Source organism: Camellia sinensis, chromosome 1, assembly GCF_055761805.1.
Source record: "Camellia sinensis isolate YWXY chromosome 1, ASM5576180v1, whole genome shotgun sequence".
NCBI classification, from domain to species: domain Eukaryota; kingdom Viridiplantae; phylum Streptophyta; class Magnoliopsida; order Ericales; family Theaceae; genus Camellia; species Camellia sinensis.
Window position 1 is genome coordinate 158185435 of NC_138961.1, and position 22911 is coordinate 158208345.

At 34.3% G+C, this 22911-nt stretch overlaps 1 protein-coding gene across 1 annotated transcript; it reads right to left on the minus strand.

Annotated features, from left to right (window-relative positions):
* Positions 1–18644: 18644 nt before the first annotated feature.
* On the minus strand, positions 18645–20256 carry LOC114259466 (akuammiline synthase 1). Its single transcript, XM_028199484.2, has one exon. The coding sequence runs from the start codon at positions 20176–20178 to the stop codon at positions 18793–18795; it is 1386 nt and encodes a 461-aa protein (XP_028055285.2). The 5' UTR covers positions 20179–20256; the 3' UTR covers positions 18645–18792.
* Positions 20257–22911: the final 2655 nt, after the last annotated feature.

Genomic DNA, 22911 nt, shown 5'->3' on the forward strand with positions numbered 1-22911 from the left:
TGTCATACACACTTTGTCATAGCCTTGTCTTTTCACTCAGTCACCTTTTTGAGGAGAACCAACCGGTCGTTGCCACGTGTCCCAATAGAGGGTTAAGTCTGCTGGCAGTAGAGAAAACATATCATTTTGTCATACCTTTTGCATTGTAGAGAGAGAGGCTCTAGGAAGATGAAGAAAAGTTTAGAGTGAGAGAGAAGTAGATTTCCAGGGTTAAACCGTTAGATCTGTGTTTTGAGGTTAGATTCTTGATCTACTCTTATTATTCTTTATGTTGATCCGATCACATTGCATGATCTAGCATGATTCATGAGCCATGCATTGATTTAAAGCTTGTTTTAGAAAGAGAAAATGGTGTTTTTGTGTTCTTGAAGAAAAACCATGTTTTGATCCGAAAATTTGTGTCAAAATCCATGTTTTTGTGTTTGTTTTCTTAAGATCTTCAAGTATGGGTACCAAGGTCCATGTTTTTGAACTCATAGCATGAAATCTCAGATTTTGAATAAAGAAATTATGATTTTAGCATTCATGTTCTTTATATTCTTCATGTTCATGTTCGTCATGTGTTTCAAGGAAGGAAATCCAGATTTCCAGACTTCACTTTTCCCTAGGTGTGGTCACCGAGACCACTCTTACCTAGATCTCACACTTAGGCCAAGCATCGTATCTCACCTTGGCCTACTTTGCATGATCACTTGCACCATTAGTCTATCTTGCATGAACACCTCGGCAGAGAGCCATTCGTCAAAGCCTTGGTAACCACACCTCGACCAAGAGGTGTGGGACCTCGGCACAGACCTGGTTGGTACCCAGCAAGTTTTCCCCGAGATGAAAAACAGTGTTTTAACTTCCAGCATGTTTTGCTTTGACTTGACCTAGTCTTGAAGGAAATGCCGGGATCATTTGCATTCATGTGAGGCTTGTCTTGAGAGTGCATTTCATATCCATCTTTGAGCATTCTTTCTTGTCTCCTTGAAGTACATTCAGTAGACTTTGCCATGTGTTTGTAGGACTTGGACCCTTGCTTTAACCCCGACGTCTGAAGAGCTATGTGAGTGGTATTTTTAATAAAACTATGTTATAAAGTTTTGATAAAGCTTTGCTTTGTTTTAGAAAAGTATTTGATCAAGTATGAATGATTATCCCTAGTTTTTGTATCAAGTATTATATTTTTTTTGATGACATTCTGGGAAAGTCCTTAGTGCCAGGGGACTATAATGCAATTGCACCCTTGTTTTGCCACTGACGGTTTTCCGCGTGGGTTTGTTTGTCCGGAATGTCATCCTTTGGTATTATGTAGATATTATTAACATCCAAGAAGCTTTGAAAGATTTGATAGATGAACTTGGTTCATCCCTTTGATTTGTAAAGTTATGATATGTATTGTTTTGGAAAAGATCTCGGATATCATTCATTCAAACCTTTATTACTTATACCATTCACTGAGTATCCAAGCTCACCCTCTCCTTATATATATGTAGGTGATGAGCAAGAAGGCGACGACGCCTAGATGATTATTTGCAATTTGTTTTGGATTCGCATTTTTTGTAGCATCTTGAAGATCATACTTCTTGGCTTGTAGTTTGTTTTTTTTGTTTATGTCGGCTTGAGAAGCCTTTTGATCAAGATGTATTATGTACTTATTTTATTTTTATTTAGGTTGTAAGACCTCGATAAGATATATGGCATTTCATTTAATCTATACACAGCTCTTATGGACTAATTAGATTTAAATTTATTGCTTCCGCACATATAGGCCCCATATATATACTCTGATTGTGTGTGAATCTTTGTAAGTTGCCTTTGGTAATCTCGGATTACTGGCCATCACGGCACCATTCTACTAGGGGCGGAATGGGGTCGTGACAGTGTTAGTGTTAATTGAGCCAGCATTGGGGAAGCAAACACTGGGTTTGGAGGAACCACTTGTGTTTGGAGTCCCTTTGGTCCAGGCAAAGGCATATTTGAGACTAGTTGTCCATGTTGTGCTTTAGGATATAGCTGACCCCTTTGGGTAGTTACCTAGCCTACAAAACGTACTGTAAAAGGAACCGTTGGGGGGGAGGGGAACAAGCAGTGTTTCTCTTTCAATTGCAAGAATCTCATCCAATCCCCCGGGTGAAACCTCAAACATGAGATTAGTATATGCTCTGTCATTTCCTTGTGTTGATCCTACTCCACCAATATTTATGGCTTCGTTGGTAGGTATAGACATGTTTTGGCCTATTGGCATTCTAAAAAAGGGCTCATACCATGACTGAGGCACTGATACTGGTCTTTCAGATGTTTGATTGCTGGTTTGACCATTGTTTTGCCCATTATTTTGTATAGGCTATCTATTTCGAGCCAATTGCTGCTAAAGCAAATTTATGTTTTCTTCAGCTTGTCCAATGATGGGTGGTTGATATGTATGCATTCAATCCAAAAAAGATATTGCCCACCTTTCCATTGTATACATTAACTGTTGTCCTATAATATCCACTAAACCTCCCCATTGATTAACTGGTTGTGTGGATGAGACAATCAAAGGGCCAGCTTCTTGGCCTTGCCCAATATTCTGGCCTTAGGTTGTATACCCTAAAGTAATGGTTTCTTCAACCAATTGTGGAGGATTGTTTGAAGCATGCACATTTTAGGATGTGGCTCAACATTCTCCTCTATATTAGCTCATTCTACACCTTCTTCGAGGTGGTCATTTTCTCCTTTTGCTTGACGTCTAGCCATTTTAAAGGTCCCACTGGGTGCGCCCAAAAAAAAATATATATGTTGGCTTTTTTAGTTTTCGAAGGTTAATAATGTAATTTTAAGCGTGTCAGCAAAGATCAATAAGTCCTTCTAGAAATTTTAATTACCAACCAATTATCAGACGATTGTATTGAAATTCTTTCAGTCTCAATGAAAAAGACTTTTACTAATGACTTTACTTAGGAGGAAATTAAAGATATTGACAATAACAATAGATAAAAACAGTTCAGGAACTGAATTTCATTAAATAATAAGAACTTACAATGATACCCTCGCACTTCCACAGTCTCGAAGAGTTTTACAGCAACAGACTACTTGGAACTACTCCTAAGAATTGAAGTGCAATATAGGAATTGAAGAACTGAAAGTGTAAAAACTGAAAAGAAAAATATAAAGTAAATAACTAGTTTCTGGATTTGAGTCCCCTCTATTTCTGTTAGCTTTCTCTTCTATTTATACTTTCTAATGGTAACCGTCAAAGTGGTCTTTTAACCGTCGAAATGCCCTTCCACGATCACTGGTCATGGCCTTGAATAGTTTGCTTTCACTACACTATTCTTGCAGTTGGGCTTTCCTCATGAATTTGAATTTGAATTGTGAGTAACTATTGGGCCACGTCACCTTATGCCTCCTAACTGCTCCAATGCTGCGCAGATCCATTGTTACTAATATAAATTGCCATATGTCTGTCGTTGACTTGGAGACTTGTATTAACTCCCCAAATTACCTTTTACGAGTCACGTGTTAAGCTGCGATTGGCTTATACAAAATATATAGCCAACAGTAATTAATCTATTTATTTTGATAGTTACGTTATTACAAAATTGATATATTATGAGTTATCAACATCTTTATGTAATGCAAATTTCATAAAGATATTGATATAAAGGGGAACACCAATTCCTTTTTAAAGTTGTGTAAATTTTTATTGTGCCAAAAATATCCTATAAAATCATTCTTTCTGTACCTCAATCAACTTCTAGTACATTCATTTGTCAAAGGACAAACATGGGAATTTTTGTCAACAATATTTACATCTCTCAAATTTCAATAATTGGAATAGTTTTCTGCTTCAATTTTTGTTTTTTATTTTTATTTTTAAATTTTATTTTTCCTATCTGTTCAATTTTACAATAATATTAAAATGATCATATTTGTTTATTTAATATTTCGCATGTCAATTATGTATTAGTACAATAAATTTTACAATTCATATCTATTTCTAATCTAAAATATATCTGAAAACATAATTTTGAGTAAGGTCACATGGCATGGCCTTAGCCAAGATGTCGGGGGATATGATGTAATTGGCCGATGTATTAGTGTGAACCATATCTTAGCCGATATATTAGGCTAGGAGGTTGAGTCATGTATCTCCTAGGTTAGTTCTTAGATGGAATGTGTCTAACAAGAAAGAAGACTTAAATGTGGTTGGCCACTCTATATAAAGATAGGTATGTGAGAATTGTACGTTCAAGTTAGTAAAATCAATTCAAATTGAAAAGAGATCATTGGAAATGGTTTGGAAAAATCTGGGTTTATAACAGATTTTTTCCTATCTTTGGTCTAATATTTAAGTGGGACCCACACGTCGATTTTCGCGAGTCAAAGTGGTAACGCATTCTATGTTACGTTGTGATTCACGTGGTATATTTGGTTGCTCAAAACCATTACCGAGTGAATGGGAAATTGAAGCCAAAGTATACTCCATGGAAATGGGGTTTTGGTGGAAAATCCTTAAAGGTTTGAATAAGGCTTGTCCCACATTGATTTGGTGGGAAGTTTTGAATGGGTTTATAAGGCATGGGTTTGGTACTTGGGGTGTGCCCCAAGGGATACCCAAGTGTTTTAAAGAGGAAGGCTATGGGCAAAATGGGCTAGACCCATTGGACCCAAAAATCACCATACACGCGCGCCGTCGTCCGTCCGATTGGGCGGGCTGGGCTTGGGCGCGGGTGTGTGGTTGGGTTGGGCTTGTTCAACCTAATACCTATTTTTTTGGGTAAAAAACATTTGAATTTAATTTTATTTTTTGGTAAAATAAAATCCAGAATTCAAATTAATTCCGGAAATAAACTAGTCCAGTTTTTCCTGTACACCCAAACAGGGCCCTTCCCGTTTTTATCTGTTCAAATTTTGAACCCAACAGACTTGTATCTGTTTATTCAAACTGAACAAGTTTCATACATGTTCAAACAGGTTTGCACTTGTTTAATTCAAAACCTGCAGCCACCACTACATCTATAAATAGGACAGGCCTCATTTGATGTAAAATATATTCAGAAAATTCGTACTTCACCTCTGCAAATTTATTTTTCATTTTGTTGCATTATTTTATTGTAAGAAAGAGTGTAAACACTTAGTGTGTTCGTAAGACAAACAATTTGTAGTGCTACTATTGTTTGTAGTTGATCATTTCATCCTGGGAGATAGATGTCCACATTCTGAAAGTACCGTGGAGAGGACGAATCTGTCTTAAGGACACAGTGCCAAACACTGGACTTGATCAGATTATTAATCGAACAAATTAATCAAGTAAGTTGTTTAATTTATTATTCTATTTTATTTGTTTATTAAATCAGATTTTAATTTATTTTAATTTTGTTTTTGTAACAAAATAAAATATGTTTTTATTTATTTAATTCTATTTTTAGTTTGATTTTTGTAATCAAACAAATTCTCTCATTTCCTTTATTTCTTTTATTTTCTGTTTGTTGTTAAGTACACAAACAGAATTAATCTATTTAAATACAGTGAAGATTGTCCTACAATCTTAAGACAGACCCATTTTTGGTATCTTCATTGTATTTAATTTTCTATAATTTTATAAAGACATATTCTGGTTGGAAAAACAAATAGTGACTTATGCTATTTGACAGATAGTAGTAATATACTGTCTCTTTTCTTTGACAACTAGTAGTAATATACTGGTGTCATTAACAATTGCAAAATATTAATTTGTGTTATAGAAAATTATTGTGGTATTTTATTTTTCTAGTTTTAGTAACAAGGAAAATAAAATTATTTTGTGTTATAATTTATTTTTTGGTTTTAGTAACTAGAAAATTAATTTGTGTTTTAATTTTTTCTGATTTTTGTAATCAGAGATTATGGCTACTACAACTGGAACTGCAACTGGTAGTGGTACTCCGAGTGTTACACCGACACCGGTCCCTATCCAGAACCATGTTCATGTACCAATAAATCATGGAGAAAAATCGAAAAAATTCAACGGTACTGAGTTTAAGAGATGGCAGCAAAAGATGTTGATCTGTCTTACAACTCTTAATTTGGCCCGGCTTCTCCATGAAGAGGCTCCAGCACTTAAAGAGGGTGAAAGTGATCAGCAAGTTGTTACCGCTGTAGATGTTTGGAAACATTCAGATTTCCTGTGCAGAAACTACATCCTTAATGGCCTTGACAACATGCTATATAATGTATACAGTCCTCTGAAGTCAGCAAAAGAATTATGGGATTCTTTGGAGAAGAAATACACGACAGAGGATGCCAGCACTAACAAATTTGTTGTCAGTAAATTTCTAGACTTTGTTACAGTAGACTCCCAAACGGTAATTTCTCAAGTTCAAAGTTTTTAATTAATTTTGCATGATATTCATTCAGAAGGTATGTCTCTTAACGAGTCTTTCCAAGTCGCTGCTTTAGTGGAGGAAGGTCTGGATTATTTTGACACATATTCCCCTGTGACAGGAATAACATCCATTCGTATGCTTATTTCCATAGCAGCATTGTTTAATTTAGAAATACATCAAATGGATGTTAAGACAGCTTTCTTAAACGGTGATCTAAATGAAGAGATCCATATGGAGCAACCCAAAGGGTTTGTAGTGTCGGGGCAAGAAAAGAAAATTTGTCGGCTTGTAAAATCTCTTTATGGATTAAAACAAGCGCCTAAGCAATGGCATGAAAATTTTGATCATGCTATGCTTACTAATGGGTTTAAGATAAACGAATGTGACAAATGCGTCTATGTTAAAAACACTGACCAAGGATATGTCATCACTTGTCTTTATGTGGATGACATGCTTATCATTGGAAGCAGTCAAAACATGATCAAATCAACTAAGCAACTGCTTAACAAAAGATTTGATATGAAAGACATGGGGGTCGCCGATGTTATATTAGGAATGAAAATTACTAAAACATCTGACGGATATGCATTATCTCAATCACATTATATTGAGAAAATTCTTGGTAAATTTATCAAGGATGATTTGAATGTAGCTAGAACACCTGTAGACATCAGTCTTTATTTATCGAAAAATAAAGGTGATGCAGTGTCTCAGTTAAAATACTCCCAAATCATTGGAAGCCTAATATACCTAATGAATTGTACTCGTCCTAATATAGCTTATGCTATCAGTAAATTGAGTAGGTACACTAGTAATCCCAGAGAAGACCATTGGAAAGCGATCATTCGGGTTCTTAGATAGCTAAGATTTACCTGTGATCATGATTTGAACTTTACTCGATATCCAGCAGTACTCGAAGGTTATTGTGATGTCAATTGGATATCGGATACTAAAGATTCAAAATCCACTAGTGGATATGTCTTTACTCTGAGAGATGGTGCTATTGCTTAAAAATCCACGAAACAAACTTGCATCGCACGATCCACAATGGAATCCGAGTTTATTGCTTTAGACAAAGCAGGAGAAGAAGCAGAGTGACTCCGTCACTTCTTAGAAGACATTCCAATGTGGCCAAAACCTGTGCCAGCTATTTGCATTCATTGTGATAGTTAATCTGCAATAGGCAGGGCACAAAATCATATGTGTAACGGTAAGTCATAACATATTCGTCGTCGACATAATATTGTTAGGCAGTTGTTGTCAAATGGAATAATCTCAATAGATTATATAAAATCTAAAGAGAATATTGCAGATCCGTTAACAAAACGTTTGACAAAAGAGGTAGTGTATAGTTCATCGAAGGGGATGGGATTAAAGCCTATTACATAAGAGTCGTCATAATGGTAACTCTACTTATATGACTAGAGATCCCAAGAACTAAGTTCAATGGGACAACTAAGTTATGTATGGCTCGCCAGAAATCACCAAGGGATTAAATTTCCCTACCCATTCCTATGATAAGAGTGATATCTGCAACATATGTTGTCTGCAGGGGCATAAGGATAGGCTTTGCTTTTAATGATTACTTATATCTTGATTAAGGCATAAAATCAAGACGAGTATAAGGAGATACTCACAATAAGAATCACCTATATGAGTGTTGAACTGGGGCCGGTTCTATGAGAATGAAAAAGCTAAATTCTCTAGAAACACTCATGAAAACCAGGAGCGTTCAAGGCCAAAATGAACACAACAGTGAGAACCACGATATGTTAGAAGATATTTTGTGTGAAACCTGTTGTCTTGGCTTACACAAATGGCTGAACAATTCAAGGCATCGTGTCCATTGGTTAGCTAGTAAGTCCGATAGGTTATCACTAGGGAAGGTTCAAGGCCGAAAGTTATCTATCCTGATGCAAGATATTTTCGACTTATACTCTTTTGATAAAGTTTGCATATTGTTGCATTTCCGTTGTCATCAAATTCCATTCATGTGGGGGATTGTTGGAAATGGTTTGGAAAAATCTGGGTTTATAACAGATATTTTCCTAACTTTGGTCTAATATTTAGGTGGGACCCCTGCGTCGATTTTCAAGAGTCAAAGTGGTAACGCGTTCTATGTCACGTTGTGATTCACGTGGTATATTTGGTTGCTCAAAACCACTACCGAGTGAATGGGAAATTGAAGCCAAAGTATGCTCCATGTAAATGGAGTTTTGGTGGAAAATCCTTAAAGGTTTGAATAAGGCTTGTCCCACATTGATTTGGTGGGAAGTTTTGAATGGGTTTATAAGGCATGGGTTTGGTAGTTGGGGTGTGCCCTAAGGGGTACCCAAGTGTTTTAGATAGGGAGGTTATGGGAAAAATAGGCTATACCTATTGGACCCAAAAATCACCACACACACGCGCGCGCCGTTGCCTTCTATCCGGTCAAGTGAACTGGGCTTGGGTGCGGGTGCGTGGTGTGTAGTTGGGTTGGGCTTGTTCGACCTAATACCTATCTTTTTAGGCCAAAAATATTTGAATTTAATTTTATTTTTTAGTAAAATAAAATCCAGAATTCAAATCAATTCCGAAAATAAACTGGTTCGGTTTTTCCTGTACACCCAAACAGGGCCCTTCCCGTTTTTATTTGTTCAAATTTGAACCCAACAGACTTGTATCTATTTATTCAAACTGAACAGGTTTCATACCTATTCAAACAGGTTTGCACCTGTTTAATTCAAAATCTGCAGCCACCACTACATCTATAAATAGGACAGGCCTCATTTGATGTAAAATATATTCAGAAAATTCGTACTTCACCTCTGCAAATTTATTCTTCATTTTGTTGCATTATTTTATTGTAAGAAAGAGTGTAAACACTTAGTGTGTTCGTAAGACAAACAATTTGTAGTGCTACTATTGTTTGTAGTTGATCATTTCATCTTGGGAGATAGACGTCCACATTCTGAAAGCACCGTGGAGAGGACGAATCTGTCTTAAGGACACAGTGTCAAACACTAGACTTGATTAGATTATTAATCGAACAAATTAATCAAGTAAGTTGTTTAATTTATTATTCTGTTTTATTTGTTTATTAAATCAAATTTTAATTTTGTTTTTGTAAATACAAATTTTTTAAAATTCACCAAATACAAAAAATTCAGTAATACTGTTATAAATGTGAATGAAGGTGTTTGGTAATACTGTAATAAATGTGGATGAATAGACGAAAGAAAAAAAGGACAATGGAAATAAATATAAAATAATTAAAAATTTATACGAAAAAAAAATCATTAAAATGCTGTGATAGTGATGTTGTTGTAAATACAAATTTTATTTGTGGGTGTTTTATTTTAAAGTGAAAGATCACCATTAAACTATATCATTGTGTTTGAAAATTTCATATGAAATTTATGCTTATATATCATTAGTCTATAAAAATATGTTCAGATAGAATTTAATGAGAGAAAGTTGTAGAATGTAATCATGATGATATGAAGAAGAAATAGTAAGAAAAAGGGCAAAATGATCATTTAAAAACTTTTAGGGCATTACATCATCAATCTAAGGAATAATTTGTAATGAGACTACAAACTTTAAGGAGGAGAATGTAATTTTTCAAACGTGAGAGAAAATCTGTATTAAATATCAATCTCAGGGGGTGCCAGTGTAATTTATCCTAAAATGTATTGGGTCAAGTTTGTAATGAGCCTTTTGTTGTTTTGTTGGGCTATAGACTCCAATTTTGGGCTACTAATTGATAAGGTAAAATTTACAAAAAATTTAAGCCATATGAAAATTATTTAATTTGAGTGAATGTATAATATTAAACATAAATATCGATATACATTATTATAAACTAACAATCACCACTACTATCACAACTACCATCATTACCACTACCATCACTACATTTACCACCATGCCATCGCCATCGCTATCATTACCTTCACTATCGCTACCACCACCGCCATGCTATCACCACTAGTGTTGCCACTACCACCACTACCATCATTGCTTATCACTATCGCTACCACTGTGCCACTACCACCACTACCATCATTGCGCATCACTATTGCTATCACTATGTCACTACCATCACTACCACCACCACCACCGCAATTACCACCATCATGCCACCGCTACCATTACCACTGCCATCATCACTACCGCTACCACCTCCACCATTACCATGCCGCCGCCACTTTCATCACTATTGATATTATTACTACAAGAACTACCATTATTTTACTACTACTATTACTATTACTATTGTTATCGCTACCGCTACTGTGACCACCACCACCATGTCGCTGTCGTCACCATCGCCGCCACTACCACCACTACCATCAATGCTACCATTACCATCATTACTACCATCACCATTATACCATCACCACCACCATCACAATATAAAAATTAAAATATACAATTTAAAAATAATAAATTTTAAATTTAATCTTATACATATTAAGCAATTTATTTTTAGTTCAGCACTTTAGTTTTTATCAAACAGCTTTTTAGCTTAAAAAATTCAGTATTCAGTTTTCAATATTTACTTTTCAGTCTTTCGTTTTAGTTTTCAGTTTTCAGTTTTTAGCTTTATCAAATACCAATCTTAGGATAAATAATTTCTGGACTATTTGGCTAAAAGTAATATGTATCCCATATTCATTTTATCATAGGATTAGATGTCTAGAAATGATTATTTTAGTGAATCTCATATTTAGTTAGAAAATTATAAAAAATGATAAGTTCTCAAAAAATTATTTTGTCTTTAATGATTTATAATGACAATACTAAATTTGAAGTACATTTTATTTTATGTGAAGTATATATATATATATATATTTTCTAGTAAGACCACTTTAAATGATTTATAATCTCCTAAGGCGTCACCTGTTCGTGCTTCACATCAATCAGCATACATCATGATCCTTGCTGCTTCCCAATTACTTAACATAAAATTATGAATCCTATCTCATCACTGCTGGAAATTCTGGTTTTAGAGGCGTTTAAAAAACGCCGCAATAGATCCTAAAAACGCCGTTAAATATTTTTGTGGCGTTTAGCACCAAACGTCGAAGATGCGGCCGTCGCTATAACTCTGTGGCGCTTTATAAACGTCGCTATATGCCAATAGGCGGCGTTTTCTAAAAACGCCGCTAAAAGTTCTGCCAAGTCATCATGCTATTTAGCGACGTTTTTAAAACGCCATCGTATATCTGATGCTATTTAACGACGTTTTTAAAAACGCCGTGATAGCCCCTTTTTTTTTCTTTTTTTAATTGTGCTAATTTTAGGTTATTGAACCCAAAAAAACCTATAATAAAACTGAAAAATAACACTAATATGAAATAATAACTCTCATTCACATAGTAAAATCTTATCAAATGAATTACATTAAGGAGTCACCAAAAAAAAAAAAAAACCATGCACACACAAATCGTTTGAATTACATTAAGGAGTCACCAAAATTGGATGTCCCTCTATTTGAGCCAAAATAGGAATCTGAGTTCACCAAAATACAAATCTGGACATTTGAACCAACTTGATATTCTTATTCTCATTCACAATAACCACATTCACACAAATCATTTTCCTACCATATCAACCTAGTTCACCACAATTGGATGCCCCTCTTTATGCATTGCGTCTCTGCAATTATATTCGGAATCTGAGTTTTGTTAACTTGTAATCCAACCTCTCCATCATTAATCCAGCCTCTCCATCATTGTCTCCAATGCACTTTTTTCATTTATCGCTGTTGTTCCCTGAACTTAAAAACATGAATACAATTTTTTTTTGGGGGGGGGAGAGAGAGAGAGAGAGAGAGAAATTGATATCAGTAATCATAAATAATAGAAAATGCATCTAACCGTTGATAGCAATTCCAAAATCTAACAATCTGCCAAGACTTGTACTAAATTTGGCACCAATATTAGCAATGTCAACATGCAACAACTTTAATGGCATCTCCATTAGAGCATTGTGCACTTCATAATTGATGCATATATATTATCATCATGTGTACTTTTAATAGCTTTAGTTTCGTTTTTACTTCAGTTGTCAAGCATGTCATCTTTGCTAATATATAAAAGTAGAACACTAATTTTGTGTATATTTTTCTTTTCCCTAAACTATCCAAAGAAAATTAAATTATGCATTATTAAAATCCTTTTGCTTCTATATTCATTTGAGGGTAAATGTTCAAGTAAACACCTTATTCTAAAGAACTCCCCACAACTGCCTAGAACTCCCAGTTAGTTTTAAAAATTCTCTTTCCTAATTAAGAGGCTACTTAGTACACCTCTTTCTCTCTCTCTATGCACTATTGTTCAAAAATTGGCTAACTTAGTGGTTCTTTGTGGCACTTGCACTCATGTAATGAGTGCCACCCCACTAGTTTCTGTAATATTTCTATGCATTTGATAGGGGTCAAATCCTTTTGATGTTATAGGAGTGGCAGCATATCAAGAGGTTTTAGAGGAGAGTTCAGGCATTGACAAATTATGCTGATGTAGTAAGAGACAAACAGTTGCAAAAGTAAGAGAGGGAGTGGGGGTGGTTTGAGACAAGCTGTCAATTTGTCATGATAAGATTCCTTCGTAATTGAACAAAACAATGAACACATCGCACAATGGCACAAGGAGATCAATCACCAAAAAAATATAAAATCATATTTAATGATTAATAAAATTCTCTATAATTGATCAAACAAATAAACTGTGATAGTCATGTCCATTTGATTTCAATTGAAGTATACTATACAAATACTACTAAAAAGTCAAAAACTTATACGTACCAGCTGAAACTGAGCCATGTGATTTATTACCGCTACATGATGTGGTAGGAAGACTAACTGATCTCTGAACTGCCCATTTTATCATGAAATCTGTGTGTTATTTCTCATGGTATAAGTTTCCTTGAACTTACAATACATACATCTATACTATTTATATTATTATATAATATAATGTGAACACATATTTTAAGGTCCGTCACGCTACCTCTTTGTCCAGAAAAACCATGCCATATGTCTCTGCTTTTCATCATAAAAGGGATAAACATGTAAATATCAAGTCGCCACCGAAGTTCAGAGAAAAATCATGACAGTTTCAACTGCCTACCCTCAACCATATCTCTATTTAAACAGAAATAGAAATTCATATTATGAATTTTACAAAAAAAAAAAAAGAGGACCAAAATGAATTGCTACGCATTGCATGGGCCCAAATGCTAATATATATATATATATATATATGTATACACAAGTACATATTTCTTTTAACAAGATATACGAATTAGACATTTACATATTTAACATGATATGTACACACAAGTGCAGAATTCAATTAAAGAGAAAGATGATGATGATGAAAGTGAGAAAATGGGTTGACCATGGGGTTTAACATATGGCTAGTTACTGTTCGAGAAAGCTCATGCCAAGCTCATGCCCATAGGTGAGAATTATTTTTCTCCAACCACAGAGACAGAGAGCAAGGAAGGTACCGTGAATGAAACAGAAAAGGAATAGAGGTATAAATGAAACTGAACTTACCATTAAATTTCACATTTGGCTGGACAAACTCTGGCCAGGTCATAGCAAATTGGATCAGTTAATAATATACATATTAACTGGAACCTGGATCTGGCTTAGACCCAAAATAATTAGGTTCTTTTCTCAGTATCTCAGCTTCTCTAGCTATCTGGATATCTGAAGGCCAAAAATTTTAATGTATAACTTTCCAAATAAAGCGAGGGAGTAATGCTAAGACTATTATAACCAAGACGGAGAGCCAATATGCAGGTGACTTTGCCAGATGGTATATTGTCCTAATGAAGACAAAAAAACATATTAGCTCCACATTGTGAAATGGACAAAATATGCAGTGGTCCTATTTGAATCAAAACACTAACCCGTAATTGGGGAAGATGGGTATAGAATCCAATACCACCACACAGGCATAAGTAATGATTATTGATCCCCAAACTAAAGAATGAGTAAGTAGCAACCACCGCTTAATGTCCATTGCCAAGTGCATATTAACTAGGATAGCAACTGCAATCGTCCACAAACTTCCCATGCCCCATATGTCAATAGTGCTCTCCCTATAGGTGAATAAAAGTACATAGAAGAGAACAAGGCTCTGCCATAGTGTGTCAATCATTGTGAAGATGGTGCACAACATAGTCACTCATCATAGACTAACTGAATCCAGTGTTGAGAAAAGAAATCTTGTAGAAAAAGTCCATAAGCAAATGAAAAGGAGCTAAAAATATTCTTGTTGCTTACTCTAAAGGAGAAGCAATGGCAGGAACATCAATATCAAGCTCAGAATGCAATTGCATCATTAGGTCCATAAAAGCTGTCTGAAAGCTTCATGCAGAGCAACAGAAGTCCATAAACCACATAAAAAATAAGCTTCCATGAAATTAAGAGGCTGCAACTTTTTTATATCAAACTTCGCGTAAACAACACGCACCTCCTCCGATGAAGCATTACCAGCTCTTTCACCAATGCCATTGATTGTTACTTCCACTTGTCTTGAGCCTGCACATGCCCCCTAAATTTAGATGAACTAACACATGAGTGCACCTTGGTTTATGTGGCCCTTAAATGTATACAAGAAGACCAATATAATTACATACCGCTAATGTGTTGGCAGTAGACAGCCCAAGATCATTGTGGCAGTGCGTCGAAATAATCACATTTTCAATTCCAGGAGTGTTGGCTTTTATGTCGGCAATCAATTGTCCAAATTCATCAGGCACAGTATACCCAACAGTATCAGGGACATTGACAGTTGTAGCCCCTGCATTAATAACTTCACCCAATATCTGATAAAGAAACTTCCTATCAGATCTGTCAAGAACCAAAAGGGAATGATATGTTAACAAGAAGATATTGCCAACAAAGACCAGTATCCTAGCAAGTTGTTTCTAAATTCAATAGGAATGAAATTCAAATAATAATCAATGACAGATACCAAGTTTAACATAGTAAGATCATTAAAAGCTTTTCCAGCTGCCCTAATTCAAAACTACTTCATGAAAAACCAGCAATAAAAAAAATAAAAACATTAGATGTAATATCTGTCTTTCCTTAGATGGACAATAATATGGAAGTTTGACAAAATTCAACTAACTTTGCAACTTAAGACTTCAATATTCTTTTCCTCCCCTCTTTTCTTATCTTGGTTATGAAAAAGTTCTACACCTGAGATTATGAAACCACCTTAAAGCTCAAATAGTACCCTTCGGCAATGCAACAAGAACTATTCATTGGTACAGCTCAAAGTGATTGAAGTAAGACATGATGTAAATAGACTTTAGCCAGCAAAGCTTGGTTCACCTCATTAAACCCTAAAATTTTTAAGAGATTTTATTTCCAACTTAGTTATTTCTCGTTTTTCTTTAATTTCCTTATTAGCTATGTTAGCCATATATATATGGAGGTTGTGGAACATAAACCCTAGAGTAGGTTGTGCCGCCTTTCGTCTTCTGGTTCTACACCACCCTTTCTTCTTAGGAAGTGAGACTATTTCTTAGTTTAGCAGATGGTCCTTCTTGCCCTCACCTTTCCCTTCCTAAAAAAAAATCCCATCAATTGTTCAAATTTTTTTTGCAATCCTAATTAGAATCTTGAATATAGACAGAAAGTAAATTGGGATCCCATTCAAAACTCCTTGTACCAGTGGTGCATCATGTGTAGAAGAAACAGAGAATCTTTAAACCAGTTATTCTTGCATTGCCATCTAGTTCTTAATCTTTGGCATCGACTCTTTTTTTTGGTTGATTCACTTTTAATCAAGAAAACACTGTCATCAAGAGGAAAACCATCCATTTTTTTCATGAATCTCTGGAGAATCCCCGTTGTTTAAGAGTTTCTTCTTTAGTAAAAGTTCCTCCAGCCTGGAACACAGTTGAACTTGTTCAAAGGCTTCTTTCAAAGCCTACAGGAAAAACAAAAAACCCATTTGGTTTTATGAGTTTTACCATTTTCCCTAAGTTTATGAGTTTTACCATAAACTTAGTAAACCTAAAACTCATTCAAAATGAACGTAATGATCAACAATAAAACTCTAGTAACTTTTCTATTAAATAAAAGAACAACACATAGATTGATTTTATTTCATTAGAATAACAATTTCAAGTGTCGCTTGTAGTATTGAAAGATTAAAATCCAAAAACATTACAATCATTCCAAAAGGTTTTTTCAAATCAGTAATTGGCCCAGATATGTAATCTCACTATTAGATGTGTGTGAGTATTGAATCAATCTCACCTCTACTGGTGCAACAGTTGTTTCTTCAGATGAGGGCTTTTTGGGCTTCTCTCCATCTAGAATTTTATGTAATCATGCTTTTTATCTCCTTGTCAAAAGTTTCAGCATTCAAATTCAATGGATAATTGACAATCATCACAACTCATGTCATTCAATAATTAATTGCGTAGTGAACAATAAAAAATGGTCCTTTGCTTGCTACATCATAGCTCAATAAGCTTTCACCATACTAAAAGATTATTATTGCACGTTTCCTCAAACACTAAAATTCAACACAATTCCAAATCATGAAAGCTATTGTTTGCAACATTTGCCAACAATCTAATAATTTCCACACACTTCAACATTTGTATGAATTAAAAGCAGGGCAAAGCAATATATATGTACAAGAAAAGCTCCAAAATCACTAAAAAAAATAAATAGACCAGTAGAATTTGATCAAGTGGTCGGTCAAGAGATGGATATAGAAAAAGAAAGAAAAAATCAACAACTTTTAACATTAAACTTCAGGAATTAGGAATTTCTAAATATCACTATAAATAAAAATTAAAAATCCTTGAGGCTGTGTTTGGTTTGAGGATTTGATTCTATGTCAACAAATTAAATTCTATGTCAACAACTAACATAAAACACAATTTCCACCTGCTCAAAATAGTATTGTGGCTGAAACATAAATCCAATCAACACTAGAAGAAAGTAACAAACAGAATTTAGAGCTGATATTTACAGATCTGATCGAAGAGATAGCAGATCTGAGAATAAGATCTACGTCTCTAGATCGTTAAGCCGCTAATTGCCTGGAGACATTGACATTGCACGCGAAACCCTAGACAAAATCCATTCGCCATGAACGAGAAAAACTTTCCATGTATCCCATTGCATGGACTAGAAAGAGCAAGAGACCACAAATGAAGAGACAGAACACAAAACAAAAGCAAAAATGCAAGAAATAAGCTAGATTTGGGGAAAAAATGCAAGTGAATCTACAAACATCAACCAAAAATATATTCCAAATCGTTGTTTTAACCATGAGATTTTACAGATCTTGAGTGAACTTAGCAAATCTAGGTTAGAAAACCCTTACCGTGAGCCCTAGATCGATTTAGATCAGAAGGATTCAAACAATCTCGAAGATATACGCTCAGGTCAGAAGAGAGAACAAGATTTTCTAGATCAAAATCACCAAAAATCGATGGAAATCAAAGAACCAGCCCTCTCTCTCTCTCTCTCTCTCTCTCTCTCAAGTCGCGTCTCTGTTCAATCGATTGAAATCGAAAAGCATATCTAGATATTTGTAAAAGGGCAAAAAAAATCCCCTATTTCACATACACAAAACTGTGCCGTTTCACTGGCACAAATGTTACCCTCCGTTTCATACCATGTTATACCACCGTTTGCCAATAAACTAGTATAGCATAATCGGGAATTTAAAAGATTTGTTCATAGATTGGACGGCATTTGTCAAAAACGCCACCAAAAAAAACGTGGTTATATCTCATTTTTCCTGTAGTGCATTTATCAATCACAATATTTTTGGAAACAGTAATGTTAGGTATCATGTAAAATCTTTTATAAAAATAATTATGAAAATTTTGTGACCTTTGAATTACACTTAAAATAAAGTATCGCACACTAAGATAATCTAAGAATCATAAATCTTTTATAATCATTTTCATAAATTTTTTTTTATAATCCCTAACTTTTCTCTTTTGAAAAACTAACGTGCCGTGTCCAAAACCAACGAATAACTTATCCACGCCCGAAAATCAGCATCTAATCCAAATCATAGAGGAAGGGAAGGGCAGTGTTCTTGCATACACGCACATTTAGGCCTCATTTGACAACAGGTCAATTTAGTAAAAAAAATCAAAAAATTATTAAAAAAATTAAAAAGTCAATAATTCAAATTAAAAAATTTTAAAAAAAAATTTCTCTACTTTTTACACATCTTTTCGTAAAAAGTTAAAAAGTTATCCCAAACATACTAATTTTTTTTAACTCATATTTTAGCTAAATAACTAAAAAATTACTAAATTAACTTGTTCCCAAACGTGACCTTAGCCTCATTATTTTTTTAATCATAATGGCACATGAACAGCAAAAGTGGAGCATCAATCCAAGATCCAGGAGAAACAAAACAACAAACAACTTATTAAGAGCCGAAGATGATTATCTGTCGGACTTGGTTTAGAGAGCACTTGGTTTCAGAGAAACAAATTCCAGCAACTCCGGGTCGCGCTCGAACAACGCCATCTCTTCTTTAGATAAACTCACCCAAGCTTCAACACCGTCACCCTCTCTTGTATCCATCAACAACATTGCATTCTGGGGAACCAAGTAACCAACGCTTACCCATACAGGCTTCCCCCACCCAAAATCGGCATCGTAAAATGGGAATCTGCACAAACTAGAATGGCTCAACAAGCTTCTTCTATCTTGTGCTTTGACCTCTTTCTGCTGTAGTCCCTGATTTCCAACCTCAATTGCTGAAGAAGCTTTAGTCTCCGATACACATTCATCATCATCGCCTTGCAGTTTCTTCACCGCGATATCGCAAGACTCCGCAAACCCTTTCCTAACGCGAGAGACCCATCCGGGAAAGTCTAATTCTGTTTCAGTGTCATCAGCCACTATGACCACTCGTAGCACCCCAAATATGTTTCCGAAGCAATATTCTGGCAAGGGCGGGACAAGCCTTGAACGCAGGTTCGCCACTCCGATCAATACATACGTCTGTTTTAGATGTTGGAATGTCAACCTTGATCTGGATGCTTTCACGGCGCATTTCCAAATGAGCGCGGTCACAACCTCGACGCGACTGGGATGCTGCGCGCTCGAGCTGGCTGCTTTAGCTTTGAGATCTGAAATGTTTAATGCGTCAAACACATACCTTCTACAAACAACGTTATGTCTCGTGTTGAACTCCGCTGACATTACTTGTGGTGACTGCGAGTGTGAATCGTCTAATGGGGGGAAGCGAGAGGCGGCGCTGATATCAGGAACCACCGTGTTGGGGTATCCGAGGGCAGTGCAGGACCAGCCTTTCATGAATGCACTGAATGTGGCTGCGTCGGCGACCTTGTGGGAATTGGACACGGCCAACGCTAACCCTCCGCATTTGAAGAAGTTGGCTTGAACGAGTAACAAACGAGGAGCCTTACTGCCGAGCTCTGTCGGCTCGGTGGTCGGAGCGAAACTCATCACGGTTTCATGATTGGGGTGCTCGAGAACGTCAGAGATAGGACAGTCGACTCGAGATTCGAAATAATCAACACCCTCGTCGTTGCAATCAATGGAGAGGTGGTCTTTGATTCTTCCAGCAAATGGGTAGAAGCAAGTTAGGATTTGAGAGAGCGATTGCTTTAAGTGTTGCGATTTTTGAGTGATCATCGCTTCCTGATCACTAGCACTACTACTACTATCACCACCGCTATTAATTGGATAGTAAAAAACCATTGACTTGTAAACATGAGGAATACGTTGGTCTAGAAGGGAGAGCTTGAAGGTTCTAAGGTGAGTGGGAGTGGGACAAAATGGTTTGATAGTTTCTCTGGCAATTACCTCAACCTTCATCTTAATGGTGTGCTTGGATCCAAAAGGATCAACCTTGAAATTACTAATAAAAATGCTCTAGTCTACAATCACAGAAAGTGTATAGAGGCCTCGTCTTGGAAGTGATTATTTTAGTAGGTTATTTTAGTTTTTGGCTATTTTAGTAGGTTAAAATTTTTGTGTTTGAGAACATGATTGGATTTTTTTGTGATTGGATGTGATGTTTGTGAGAGAAAAAATGAAATGATTATGGGTTTGATGTGATATTTTGTCTTATTAACTATTTTAGTCTATTTTATCTTTTTATAATTTTTAACCTAAACTAAGCTAGTATTTTTTTTCTTCCCAAACACTCCCATAATTGTGTACTATATCGCTGACTTCTATAGATGTAGTACACCCATAAAATATATTTTTATATGTAAAAATATTAAAAAGCTTTAAGTGTATGAACCTATAGTGATGTTGATGTTTTGATTTTTTTTTTATTTATATTTTATTTTTTATATCATTAAAGTTCAATTAAAATTTTAAAATTAGAAGAATATAATTTTTTAACTTTTTGGCTTATTGACTTTTTTGGTAAAAAGTTGGGTTGTTTTCGGTAAAAAAAAGTTAAAAAAACTAAAAAATTAAAAAGTTGACTTTTTACCATTGTTTAGACTTGTTTTGAAAAGTTGGTTAAAAGTTAACTTTTTAACTTTAAAATTTTTTTGTGAAATATATATAAAAAAATAAAGAAATAATATGACTCAAAATAAATTAAAAATCAAATTTTAACTTTTTTTTAGTACATCGGAAAAGAAATTTTAGATTTTAACCCTATTCTCAAATTAGCCTGTTAATATTTTAAAATAAACAGTGAACAAGCTTTTCAAGACAAATCAAAATGAAAAAGTGAAAAAAAAAATAGGACAGGAGAAACAACTTTTGCTTTGCCTTTTCTTCAAACAGTAATGGTAAAGAACGCCACAAAACACCACTTCCTAATTTTTAAAATGAACTAAACTATTTATATTACTTTCACACATATAAAAATAAAAATAACAAATAACAAATCAATGATTAATACATTAATAAAGACCGTGAAATCTTTCTTTATTTTTTTTTAACAGATGGAATCTTTCTTTATGGGTCCAAACATTTTCCTTCTTGTAAAAACGTGTAGTACGATTTTGATCCATCAATCACGGTTATTGTGGTTTCCCACTTTCTTTCTTTTTGTTTTTTCCCTTCATTTTCTCCTTTTTCTCCTTTGTTTTCCCACCACAACTTTCACTTTCTCCATACATCTTGTTCGGTTTGTGTTTTTCAAAAAATTTTGGAAAAATTTTTTTACAAATAAGTTTTTAAAAATAATCAAATTAAACAAATTTTTTAAAAAAAATTTCTCAAAACTTGTTTGGTTTACAAGTTTTCCAAACAAATCTCTCTCTCATACATATCAAATCAATCACTTTTTCCAAAACTCTCTCTCAAAATAATTTTTCAAAACATCTTTTGAAAAAAACTAAACCAAACAATTTTTCATACTTTTTATCTCTAAAACTCATCTCCCAAACTCAAACCAAACATACCCGTGTTACTGTTTTATACCTTGCAAGTGCGCATACCTAACGTGTCTCTATTACAATAGGATACTGTTATGGTGTGCAACCCTTTAAGGTTGCACACTATATGCAATCAACACAAAAGGTATAAATGAAAGGTATAAACATAAGAGAAATGTTAGAGATCATGAAAATTTTGTCATGAAAAAGATCATGAAAAATTTATGATCTTTAGATTACCTTGATTAGTGTGTGGTGCTTTATTATAAGTATAATTCAAAGGTCACAAATCTTCCATGACCATTTTCATAAAAGACTTTTCATGATACTTAGCATTACTGTAAACATAAAACAGGACAGGAAATAAAAAGACATAAGTGTAAGGTGTAAATTGCACACTTAAAAAAAATCCATTACAATAATACCGTTTTTTCCAGAAATTAATAATGTGGTCAATATGTCGTTCAAAAAAAATGTGGTCCATGTGAACTATTCAATATTGTGCACGCGATCCGCGCGCACTCTAAAGATTTCTTTTCTTTTAAGTTACTAGGTCATAATAATTGTTTTAATAAAAGTAAATTTTAATAAAATTATTATTAAAATCAATTTTTTATAACAATTTTTTTGTATATATTTTTAAGAACTGGCAATTAGTAATTTTTTTATTATAATTTTTATAAATTGTTGTAAAAACTTATAATTAGTATAAAAAAAATTGTGAAGAATTTTTTAAACTATCGCTGAAAGTTAAAAATTAGTCACTTTTTTATGACAATTTTTTTAAACCGTCGCTAAAACTTATAATTAATAACATTTTTGTGATAAAATTTTCAAACTATCGCTGAAAATTAACAATTAGTGACATTTTTTAGTAGTGTTTGGTGAAAAATGTCATTAATATTATAGGACTTATTGGATAATAAATCTATCAATTAAGACCTACACGTAAGCCCCCTTAAGAAAAATTAACATATCACTCGCGCTATTTACGAGATAAAATTTAAAGGGTTTATTTATGGCTATGCCAAATATATTTTTAAACTATTAGTATAAAATCTATATAATTATAAAAGAAAATGTTGACACTTCATAATTGAAGTATAATAAAAATCAAAATTAATCAAATTTGTTCGAAATTCACTGAATAAATAAAATCTATAATAACTATAATCTCAATTGTCGTGAATCTTCTATTACCATT

What these genes read in the sequence shown, in the direction of transcription:
- LOC114259466 (XM_028199484.2), bottom strand. Translation starts at nt 20,178, where the DNA reads ATGAAGGTTGAGGTAATTGCCAGAGAAACTATCAAACCATTTTGTCCC.